The sequence below is a fragment of the Glandiceps talaboti genome, chromosome 6 (assembly GCF_964340395.1).
Source record: "Glandiceps talaboti chromosome 6, keGlaTala1.1, whole genome shotgun sequence".
In the NCBI taxonomy this organism is placed as follows: domain Eukaryota; kingdom Metazoa; phylum Hemichordata; class Enteropneusta; family Spengelidae; genus Glandiceps; species Glandiceps talaboti.
The window spans coordinates 22,521,183-22,533,437 of record NC_135554.1 but is presented as its reverse complement, the minus strand read 5'-3'; the positions used below and the strand labels follow the sequence as shown (position 1 = coordinate 22,533,437).

Below are 12,255 nucleotides of genomic sequence, written 5' to 3'. Positions count from 1 at the left end.
GTGTAGATCTCCACTGACGTTCAGCTGCATGTCTCTTCTGCAGGTACAGCATATGCAGACTTGTCAGTGTTACGCGAGTGTACATACTCCGATGTATCACCAGGGTTGAGTTACGCTAACGTAACAGTAATATTGTACACCGATTTACCGCTGTAGGTGAAGCACATCGAAAGTTACACCGTTCCAATGTTAGATGTACTCCAGTGTACATCACCGAGAGTACTTTCGATGTTACACGGGCAAGTTGTCTGCTGACGTACCACCCTCCCTGACGTCACATACTGACAAGAAGTCGGGCAACACTGAGCAACTTATTGAGTCTGACAGAGCATCTCATTTGTGTCCGACACTGAGCATGTAATTTGTGTCCGACACTGAGCAACACATTTGTGTCCGACACTGAGCAACTTATTTGAGTCCGACACTGAGCATCTAATTTGTGTCTGACACAGCAGCTAATTTGTGTCCGACACTGGGCAACTTATTTGAGTCTGACACTGAGCATCTAATTTGTGTCTAACACTGAGCAACTTATTTATGTCCGTCACTGAGCATCTAATTTGTGTCCGACACGAGCAACTTACTCATATCCGACACTGAGCATCGAATTGGAGTCCAACACTGAGCAACTCATTTTGTGTCCGACACTGAGCAACTTATTTGTGTCCAACACTGAGCAACTTATTTGTGTCCGACACTGAGCAACTTATTTGAGTCTGACACTGAGCATGTGACACTGAGCATGTGTCCAACACTTAGCAACTTATTTATGTCTGACATTGAGCATCTAATGTGATTTCACTTTTGTAGTGATGGGTATAAAAAAACACATATCTAGTATACCCCCATGAGTATCTGTTTATTTGCTGGTTTATTTAATTATTTTATTTGTCCCTCTACTTTGTCATTTGTTTGTTTGTTTGTTTTGTTTTGTTTGTCACACGGTTCCTGGGTCCCCTGTGGAAAGACTACTTATTTTTTGCTTACATAAATACAGAAAGTTTAGCGGCATACAAGAGTGGTAACGTTGTGTGAAACACCCTCCGAAATTATAGTGAGATGCATGTCCGAATGCCTGAAGACAGAAAAGATGAAGGTGAAGATTTTATAAACAATGTAGGCCACTCTGATGTCAGATATTATCACAAAATGACGACAGAGATATACAATGTCGAGAGTTAAGACATCGAATTATTACATGTACTTTCAAAGGTTAGTTTATTGTGTTGTATTGCGTTGTACGTGTTAAAGTGGAGACATACACATTTACTATGATATACAGGCAAGAGAACATGATATATCCAAGAAATGAGTACCCTTTATTGATATTCAACCATAGACATAGAGGTAGCATGATTCCCAAACACCCTAAGTGGGAAAAAGGTTTGTGGCTTCACTTTTTTACACTCTTACTTCCACACACTCAATACTTTTATCAACATGCCTTTTGGTCTGGCCTTTAATACTAATCACTGTTGGTTGAAATATAATGGCCAGTGTAGTTGTATCAGTTTTTAAATCTTGTTAAATTTAGTTGTTGAAGTCTTTCTTCATATGTGAAGTTCTTCATACCGACTACCATATCAACAACTTACAGTTCCTTACCCTGTTCCAACTTTACGACGTATCAAAAATGTATCATGAAAATAATGTTCCAATGTTTTATTGCCACTAGAATATATATATATATATATATATATATATATATATATATATATAGTTTTGGTAGTACTGGAACTCTTTCTTGGGTGTAACTCGGAGTTTCACGCATATTGCGATCATCAGACACTCTGAGTGTCTGATGATCGCAATATGCGTGAAACTCCGAGTTACACCCAAGAAAGAGTTCCAGTACTACCAAAACTATTACGCTCTGCCACTGCGGTATAGAGCACTGTCTTATAGCAGATTGATACCCACCGAGTTATATATATATATATATATATATATATATATATATATATATATATATATATATATATATATATATATATATATATATATATATATATATATATATATATATATATATATAGTTTTGGTAGTACTGGAACTCTTTCTTGGTTGTAACTCGGAGTTTCACGCATTGCGCGATCATCAGACAATATATATATATATATATATATATATATATATATATATATATATATAATACGACCTTGTTGTTCCCCGACTTTCTGTACATGTGTGTGACCTCGTTGTAAACCACCACGTACGCTCCCTGAAGAGGAGGGTGTTTTCACATGCTTCCGAGGCCGTGGAAAAAGTGCCCAGGATTGAAAGCATGCACGCGTGGATGGTTCACACCTTGAGGTGTAAATGGAAAATAACGTGTTAATGTTCTACTTGTATTTTTTTTAAAATTATGATTCATTCACTTGTAGGCCTACAATTTGATAATGATGAAACTCTAAGGTCACCGACGACGGGTTTCCCTTGTTGTAAAACACGTCAACCCTTACATACTCAAAAACCCGGACTCAAAAATGTTCAACGTACACTAGCTCTGGAAATACATGCTTCGGAGTTTCCGACATGCACACGTCTTCAACCCATTCCGAGAAGAAATGGAGATGTGTTGGAGTTATCGAAGCGCATAAATCCAGAACTAATTTAATTCACTTGTTCCAATTAATAATTTCTCATAGAGTTCGTACAGTAGTCGGTGGCCACATTGGATTCTAAAACGCTTAATTTTGAAATCATTTTGATTTCTACTTTTAAAAAAATATTGTATGGAGAACGTCATTTTTTCCTTAAGAATCGAGAATTGGTTTGAGTTTGCTCAAAGTAACAGAAGTTTATTTTCGAGGCGCATATTGGCAAACGGCTTTTCAAATCTCCAGCGAAGATTGCCTATAGTCATTCCCTGTAGCACTCAAATACACAGGTAATGTTTCCTTACTCGAAAAAAAAGGTTAGTGATATATTTTGATAATTTCTTTCATCTATCTATTAAAGAAAGTATACATATATTTCATTTTATACCCCCGCCCTGTAGTCTGTAAGGTACGCCGTGACAGGGCGCCCTCCCACATCGGCCAAACCCTAACACTCTCCCTATGAGACAGGGACGTATAAACAGATTATACGTCCCTGCGATGAGAGGAGGTCGGTGAGGGAGAAACGTCACGACGTATCTTACAGTCTAATACCCCTGCTGCGTCAACTCATCATGGTTAGTTGGGAAATAATTTCAATATAATTTAGCATTATAGGTATATATAGTTCGTATCTTTTCTAATATCATTTTCAAATAAATTACAACAAGAAAAAATGACTGGAGGTAATGTAAGCAATTGCAACTAGACCAACCTGTTTTTTTTATGTGAGTGATGTATTTGAAGTTGAACTTGCTTCTTGCACAGAATGACTCTTATGATTCTGAAAGCATGCGATGTGACAAGACTCAGCACATATTGAGTACTTAAAAATGTATATAAAAATAAGACAGTGTACCCAATATTAACCCCTTTTAATAATCAAAGGCTAGAGATTGAGAATGAGAATGAATGAATGTATGTATGTATATAAAAATAACGAAGCCGGGAAAAACGTTAACCTCTCACTCAGATATGATAAGTGGAATCCAACGTGTTTGTGGTAATCCCAAGTAACGGACGTTGATGGCTCTCTCTGGTCTCTTTCAATGAGATCTTATTATATGCAAAATGGGCAGTTTTACAAATCCATGATCGAGGAATATTCTCTAGAAATTTGGTTTCTGAAACAGAATTCTACTTGCAAAGAGAATAAAGAATCCGAAATATGCTTATCCACATGTCCACTGACGCGACGTCAGACACTTCACCTGTGTGGTATAGGCCTACTGACAATCACTGGCATAATATTTTGTTATCATGAAACTAAACGATGCCTTATATTTAAACTTTTCAGAAAATATAATCTAAAAATGTCATCAAAATTACTGAAAGTTTATTTGCAAAAGCGGATAGCTACGCGACTTGCGTATGTAAATGACCTGCCATATATGTCGTTTCCCTGGTGACGTCAACAGACAATTTATGCAAATGCTAGTTGCCATATTGAAAACCACTGACACGGTGCATTGTTGTGTGTAGTCTGACAATCTGTTGGATCGCTAGGTTTTTGCAGTTTGTCATCGCCCCCACTTCCTTCATATTGTTTCAGGAGTAACCATAACATTCGACAGTGTGTATGAAGATATCCCAATCTCTAATTTTAAAGGTAAGTGTAAGGGCAATCAAGTTTTTTATTCAATCAACACTGCATATTTTAACGTTACATGAATCAGACACCGTACCGGTACACGGTGTGTTATGTATACGTTCGCAAGTGGGGGGCTTTCTTGACGTTCACGTTCACGTTCAGTATCTAGCGTCTAGCGTCTTCCCACTCTCCCATAGCGCAGATACGATTTCGGTGAAAAGATACCATCATTCAAATCCTCCAAAATTATGCAAACACGGTGTCAGACGTCCAATTAGAACGTCTTCAGTTGTGCGAAGCCGGTGAGAAACAAATAAACAAGAACTCTGCCACACGCAGTTGCTGACCACACTGACGGATTCGATTCAGGAAGTGTTCGCAAGCTGTCCCTATCTTTCGTATCAGTTTATTTGCTGTGGCAACACATACATATTTGCAGGGTAACTGTGTAGGAAAATTTGCGACAGGTTTTAATATTGTACATGAGATGTCATGTAAATTACATAACTCAAAAATCAGCAAGTTATGTGTGTTTTGTATCTCAGAAACTGTTCATTCTCAAGGGTAAGCCCCCCCCCCCCTCCCCGGCAACAAAATGGTTTACCACCGTCCGTACCATATTTTGAGTTTCGTCGTTGAGGCGTCCATACATGTGTTAAAACACCGACTGATTACTGCGTTTCCTATCGAAATCCGTTACGAAGTGAACGGTTGTTTAGGGGCACCCCAACAACTGTTTACTGAAAATCCACAATGAATTGATGACCGTTTCCTTCACAAACAAATAAATGCAATGAATGGAAGTGAGGATTAGTCTTTGGTCATGCAAATCGTTAGGTTTGAAAGGGACCTGTGTCAATGAGGTATATGGACACAGCTTCTATTGTGGGCATGTGTAATATTGTCAATTAATTGAAGATTACCAAAACCACAGTTTACTTACCAGACCATATTATGATAGTGTCTGCTCCTTGTTCAACATTTAATAAAGACCAAACTGTATCTAGTAATTGTTCAATAGTCTCTCAAGAGTTGCAATGTTTTGTACGAAATGATATTAATTTACACAATGTACAATTTGTTTGAAATTCCAAAAGATATCCCATTTTAGGATATAATTGCTTTCTTGTCGTGAAGTCTGTTGAAGCGCAGGCTGTTCTTCATGTTTTTTCCCCGTGTCCAAGCAACGTATATACTCCCTTTAATATTGCGGTAGGTCATTCAGGTCGTAGTCAAGTGTGACTATTAATATGCAGTGATAAATAACTTTCATTTTTAATAGCTTATAAAGTCATGAAATAATGTGAAGCCAAATATTTATGACAATTTTACTAAATCATATTGTGTAATTAATTAATTCTACATTCCTACTGTCTTTCTTTGCAGACTCACTGGAGACATGTTGGAGTGGGGTTTGAGATCTCTGTTTTTCTCCTAGCTCAACGTCTTTCCAGCTATTCTGAAGTTGAAATCCTATAGTGCTCAAGGGTTCTGTGTGTGTGTTCCATGTCTTTATACAACTTTAGAAGACCTATTTTTCTCTCTCATCAGTTAAGGTGTATATAATTTTTTTCTTAACACATTTTGAAGCTGTTCCCATAGTAACAGCATTGATTAGTATAAATGAGTACTCTCTGGAAATGTTGTCATGGCCACAGCTGATGTAAGATATTTTGATATCACCATTACCCGCTGTAAAAGTTTACTGGAGTATCTAGAGTATAATTGATACAAAATGTCATCCCCTGGGAGTCGGCGCTCCAGTACTGCTGGTGGCCATCGTGAGAGTGTTGACAATACCACGACATCTGTACACAGTGAACCATCACAGCCAGGGGAAAATGGTTCCATCACTGAACCGCGTCAACGCAGACTTACCGCCTACGAACGTCTTTCACATGACTTGAGCAATGACCAAAGAGTCATAAAAGAAATTACTTTAGGAAAACGCATTGGATTTTATCGGATACGTGGAGAACTTGGGAGTGGAAATTTCTCACAGGTGAAAATGGGAATTCATGCTCTTACAAAAGGTAAGTAGAAAATATTATACCACTTATTACACAAATATTCATAATTGACTCCCTAGCATTACACCTATGTTTCCTTAGGTACATGTACATTTAAACATTGCGCAGTTACAAATAAAAGGTTGACAACCTAATATTGTCAATTATTTGTGTCCAGTCACCTCAACATGACCTCGGAGGACAAGGTCATAATGACAGTGACCTTTCCCAATATTATGGGATGCAATCAACTGTTTGATATTTGTCCTCAAAATCATCTAATGCATGTATAGTTAAGCAGTGGTTTGTATTCTGGTCTCATCGCTGTTAGTTTCAAGTAATCTCACAATGAAATTGCTAGTCGTGTGATAAAATATTATGAAAACAAATAGTGTAAACTTTTGGAGCACACATGAATTTTTACCAGACTTACTTCAGGCAGATAAACCCAGTTTATTTTGCGTGTTCACACACCCAAGTCAAAAATATGACATTAAACATGCCATAGCACTCCCTTGCAGGGTAGTACTAATATATACTATAAATAAGATTTGTGTACACACGATTGCATATAATATGATTGTTTATTCCGTATGGATATCAAACTCACTTATATACATATACAAGTCTCTGTTTATCGTCACAGAAAAGCCATATACCATATTGCTCAGGATTTATGGGTACAAAATAAGCAATGGAATGATGCAATATACAATTGAGAATGTTGTAAGGAATTAAAAGTAGCCAGGCTGACCACATGTAAAATTGTTGTATAATTTATGATGTAGTGAAAACACAAAGTAATCGAAGTTGTCATTTTAAAGTAAATTTAGTAGGTGTGTCTTGACAAACGCTTCAAGTCTTGTCACAGTAATTACTATGAATCAAGTGTGATCCAGACCAGTTAGTCTGTCGATTAATTCATAAACAAATGACTGGTTTGATACACGGCGGGAAAAATCTGACACAGAAAAAACTCCCCATTGAGTGTCATGCCCTATGAAATGACCTGCTACATGTAATATCATCTTTGTTACAAATATGTAAATATAGTTCTTAGATTTTTTACGATGGAATCTAGTTAAAGTTGAAACAATTTTTTTATGCTGCCTGATAAAAATGTTGCCAAAATTTAGCTACATGTCTAGCTGGGTAGAGTATATGTCTTGCTAACAATTGCTAAATAGTATGGTCTAGTGGCGCAACAAAATATTTACATTTTATTGTCTGGTGTGACAAAATTGAAGCATAACTGTTACATTTTAATCTATTGATATCCAGAAAGGAATATAAATTGTTACAATGTATATGATCTGGCAACACTCAATACTATATGTAGCTCACACACAGAAAATGTAGCAATGTTAGTAAGATTTTTGTCACAACAGACAAAGAAAAAGAAACAGCTTTAAAAAGATTTTACTGAGCCAAACTATATTTTGTTTCAAATCAACTGACTTGCATGGTCTGTTTCAATTTGATACCAGACAGCGTCTGATGTATACAAATTATTTTGTCCACAGAATTGAATTTGAAAACCAATTTAACATACCACTACCTCCAGAATAAAGTTAAGTCATTCATTGTGAATGCAACAATATTGTCTATGACTAGTAATATAAAAAAGCCATATAATTCTGAAGAAATTATATTAATTTGTTAAGTAAATAATGAAAATATATATTGTAAACACACAAATTAACTATGAACGTATGATATTTCCCAGACTTATTGAAATTTCAGAATTAATATGCGTCACTCTTTTGATGTATTGTTAACGTAAATATGATGAAAAAAATATTGCAAATTAGGTTTGGTTCGATCGTAGATTACTCTCTCCAGTACCATACAGTTTGTGTTTTTGAAACTACTGTTTACAATACAGCTTTCAATTGTACAATTTACTCCACCCAGTTCACATATATTGTCAATTCCTGTGATATTGGCAGCTATTGATTCAGCTGAGTTGCCATAGCAACAGATAAACAACCTGCCCGGAATGCTGTAAGTCAGTGGCTAGGGTATTTACACATGTGCTTGAATTGTGTGTCACTTCATTCAGTGTCTTTTAGCTTGTATTGATTTCTTTTGTGGCTATTCAGGACAGGAGACGTCGTGAATTGTCTCAGAACTTTTTTTTTTGTTATTTGCATCGATTTGACCTCAGATTTGTTCCTTACAGCTGTTTGTGACAGATTTCTGTTATCAAACTTTCATGTTTATTTCACTTCTGTTTGCAGAGTTGTTTGAATATCTGTTTATGACTGTATATATTATGTTATTGCAATAGTTTATGAGTATATGATGAATTTGAGGCAGTCATACTGACACAATAGTTTCAATTTTGATACATGTACTTCAGGATGTTATTTCTGCATTTTGGACCTCTTTTTCAGAATGTGTAATGTTTAAGTAGACGTAAAGATCAATATTGTGAGCTTGGAATTATCTTTTCAATACCATTACACTAAGTAGGTCTGATTGTCAAAAAAAGAAAGTGTTTCAACTATGCGTAGTAATTGTTGTTCGTCAACCATTGCTTCAGTGCATTATTAGTTAGAATACCAGTAACTCTTACAGCATGAAATCTTATCAAAGTCATCTCTTCTATATATTGGGCCATGGAGGGATGTGGGGGCGGGAGGTGAATGTGTGTGTGTGTGTGTGTGTGTGTGTGTGTGTGTGTGTGTGTGTGTGTGTGTGTGTGTGTGTGTGTGTGTGTGTGTGTGTGTGTTTGTGGCTGCGTGTGTGTGGCTGCGTGTGTGTGTGGTTGCGTGTGTGTGTTGGGGGGGGGGGGAGACATTTGCAGAAATCCCCGTGAACAGTTACATTATTATACATGTACATGTATGTATCCATGTTATGTACAGTGTTGGCAAGCTAAATGTTTGCTCAGTAGACACAGATAAATTTAATGTCTACATAAACAAAGAATCCACATTTAGTTCCTTCAGTGATTATTATTGTACATCAAATCAGCTGTATGCAAAACTTTGTTTTTACAACCCACACAAAAACTCTTGTTCATTTGCTTACTCCTGGTAACATGTTTCATGCAAAGACATGTAATGTAATTAGCATCAGTTACTTGCTGTATCAAAGCATAAAAACCACATTGAGTCAAGACTCCATAAGTCTTGTTTATTCATGGAATGCTGCGCCTCACAACAATCTGTGAGTAATAATTTCCATAGATATAAAGAAATTGATAAAAGACTTGCCTGAACTGAGGCACTCGCTGTTGTTTTTGTATCAGTCGTATTTTACCTAATTTTGTCTTTGCATAAAGTCTTTCCTTAACTCCCTTCATTGAAGCAAACACACTGGTGGTTTTTTGTGGGTTGTATTTACATTTGTACTTGGGATCATTTGTTGTCAAAATGGAAAGTTTGGTGAAGTATTAGTCTGTACCAGTCTACACTCTTTGGAGTATACACTGATGTAGTGCTTAGATACTGCTTGTAAATGCGATACCTCTGTCTGGTTAGTATGATGCTGGGATTGCGGCAGATGTTACAAGTATTTGACATTAGGAAGACAAAAGACTGATTGAACTGATCATCTTCTATAGATACACCTGATAACCCTAGTCTGATGCTTTGTCGTATTCAGGAAATCAGTTTTTCAACAAATCAGACATTTCAGGGTTCTTTTACTTATGTCTCCTTTTTAGGGGTAAACCATTTGATATTGGGGTGGGGTGGGGGGGGGGGACTTGAGCATTTTGGACCAAAAAGTTTGTCTAGTCTGTAAGATGTGACATTTGTACGACAGTGTCAGCAACGCTAATAAGGGTGAACAACATGATATACATGTATCTTACAGTCTAACTTTTTAACTCAACAAATTCCCCTCCCCCTTCCAAAACTCCTCCAGCCCCCTTCCTTCCCCAGTTATCAAATGATGCACCCCTTATTGGTTTGTTTCACAGAATTTGACAAGCAAAAGACAGTACAGACATTGTTCTTCACATTCCAAAATTATCAAATATTTGATACTAAAAAGTCTCGCTAATAGTAATTTGATAATTTTTGGTAAATAATGTTTGGGGGATGGTTCAGATAGTCACTCCAAGGTTTTGCAAATTTGATAAATTTTTAGATGAATCATTTTTGTGGTACATATATGATCAGTCAAAAATCTTGCTACATTGCAATATGAAAATTTTTGATAAATGTCTTTTTTTATTATCATTGATAATTACTGAAATTGTTTTACAAATTTGATTAATAGTTTTTTTATTAATTCATACCTTATTTTATTATAGATCATAAACATGTAATATATAGGAATGATGAGGACAGGTTACCGAAAGGACAACCCCTCCCCCCCCCCCCCCTCAAAAAATTTTTTTGCTCAGCACGAATATATACAGATGTTATTGAAATTGATTGGTGTACGTGAATTCAAACAATTAATTATTTCTGTACTCCGTTGAATTTGTTTGTGGAGATCTCACCTAAAAAATTCATCTTTTATTAAATTTATTTGCATGAATAGTTAGAAAACGGAAATCCGGATTGATAGTTGTGGAAAATTTTCATTTTAATAATAATATACAAATAAGATATGGCATATTTCATGATGTTCAGCCAGGTGTGCTTTTATATAATGAAACCAATTGAAATGGTCCAATTAGCAAAATCACCGAGCTTGGCATATCCGGAGGGACATGCCATTAATACATCCCCACATGCACAGATTTAGCACCTGAATTCAGAAACCAGTCACGATCCGATGTGAAAACAAAGATTGTAAAAAATTAGTGTAATTATATAAGGACAGACATCGTGTATGGTATGTTTTTATGTTCTTTGTTGATCCTTCAGTCTAATCACACCTATTGGGATGACTTGTGTTGTCAGTATGACATGAGTCGATGTCGTGTCGAGATCAACTTTGCTGGGGATAATATCGTGGCATGATGCCGCTACCAATTTCTACTGTATTAAATAGATTTAATGATTCCATCGGTTCATTATCAATGTATCATCTTATTGAAATCTGGAGGAAAAAAAATCAAAACTGAAAAAAAAATGTGGTCAAGGTAATTTTCAATGGTTGTGTGGAGATTGTATTAACGATAAATTGATTATCAAAATAGTGTGAACGTAGATGTATTTGACTCTAAATTCATTCTGGCTTATTTAGCAGAAACAATTTTTGAAACATTTAATCAGCGTGAAAATGCACTTTGACTGGTACATTCTGAGAAAGTACAGGTAGCCAAAGCAGACTTATTCAAAGTGAATCAAAAAGGATGTATCTATAATAAGAATCCTTTAGTCAAAAATCAGCCAAAATAAAGTTGAACCGAACTATGAAAAATTGTAATTTCCACCAAAATTTTTGTCTTGAAGTAAATACATTTGCTGTACTTGTAGGTTGAATAGTATATCTTCATACTGGAATCTGGGAGGAAAATCAAATTCAAGGTCAAGGTCATTTGGGATGCTTCATGAAGATCACATTGAGGTTAATAGTGAATTAAATATGTAACTGTGTTAATCTCTAGATCGAAAATCAGCACGTCTCTGTAGGTTGCCAAATTATATGCCATCTGTTGCGTACTGGTCATGAACATTTAAGATCATCAGATTCAACCATTTATATGATGCTATATTACATGTACTAGACAAATCAGGATTTTGCCGACATATCACATCTCACAAATAAAACATTAATAGATTTGTACTGGGACACATTTGTTGATGGTAGAAAGATGGCCACTCAGCTGATACCATTATATTTTACTTTCCGTCAAAAGTTTTAATGTATGGTACATGTTCCTCTACTATACAGTGTTTATTAGTCATAGCCAACTACATGAAAGTCAGGAAGGCAATAAATCTTGTATATCAGGTATTTATGTACTGTACATATTACTGTATATACAAATGTATTATCTCAATAAATCAGCCAGAGTTGAGATTTCTTCATAAACAAAACTGTTTATGGGCGACAGACTACTGCCAGGATAATTGCGTGGCTCCAACACTGTGTGATCATAACATGGTTTACTGGTATGATGAGTGATTCCATTACTGTGCGCTAT

General features: G+C 36.0%; 1 protein-coding gene across 1 annotated transcript in view; it reads left to right on the top strand.

Annotated features, from left to right (window-relative positions):
* Positions 1 to 4,075: 4,075 nt before the first annotated feature.
* The window catches only part of LOC144436438 (serine/threonine-protein kinase NIM1-like), a 68,213-nt gene continuing 60,033 nt past the window's right edge, over positions 4,076 to 12,255 (top strand). The window contains exons 1-2 of the mRNA XM_078125237.1: positions 4,076 to 4,209; positions 5,578 to 6,224. Coding sequence (XP_077981363.1) covers positions 5,927 to 6,224 — 298 coding nt within the window. The 5' untranslated portion in view covers positions 4,076 to 4,209; positions 5,578 to 5,926. The remainder of the gene's footprint in view (positions 4,210 to 5,577; positions 6,225 to 12,255) is intronic.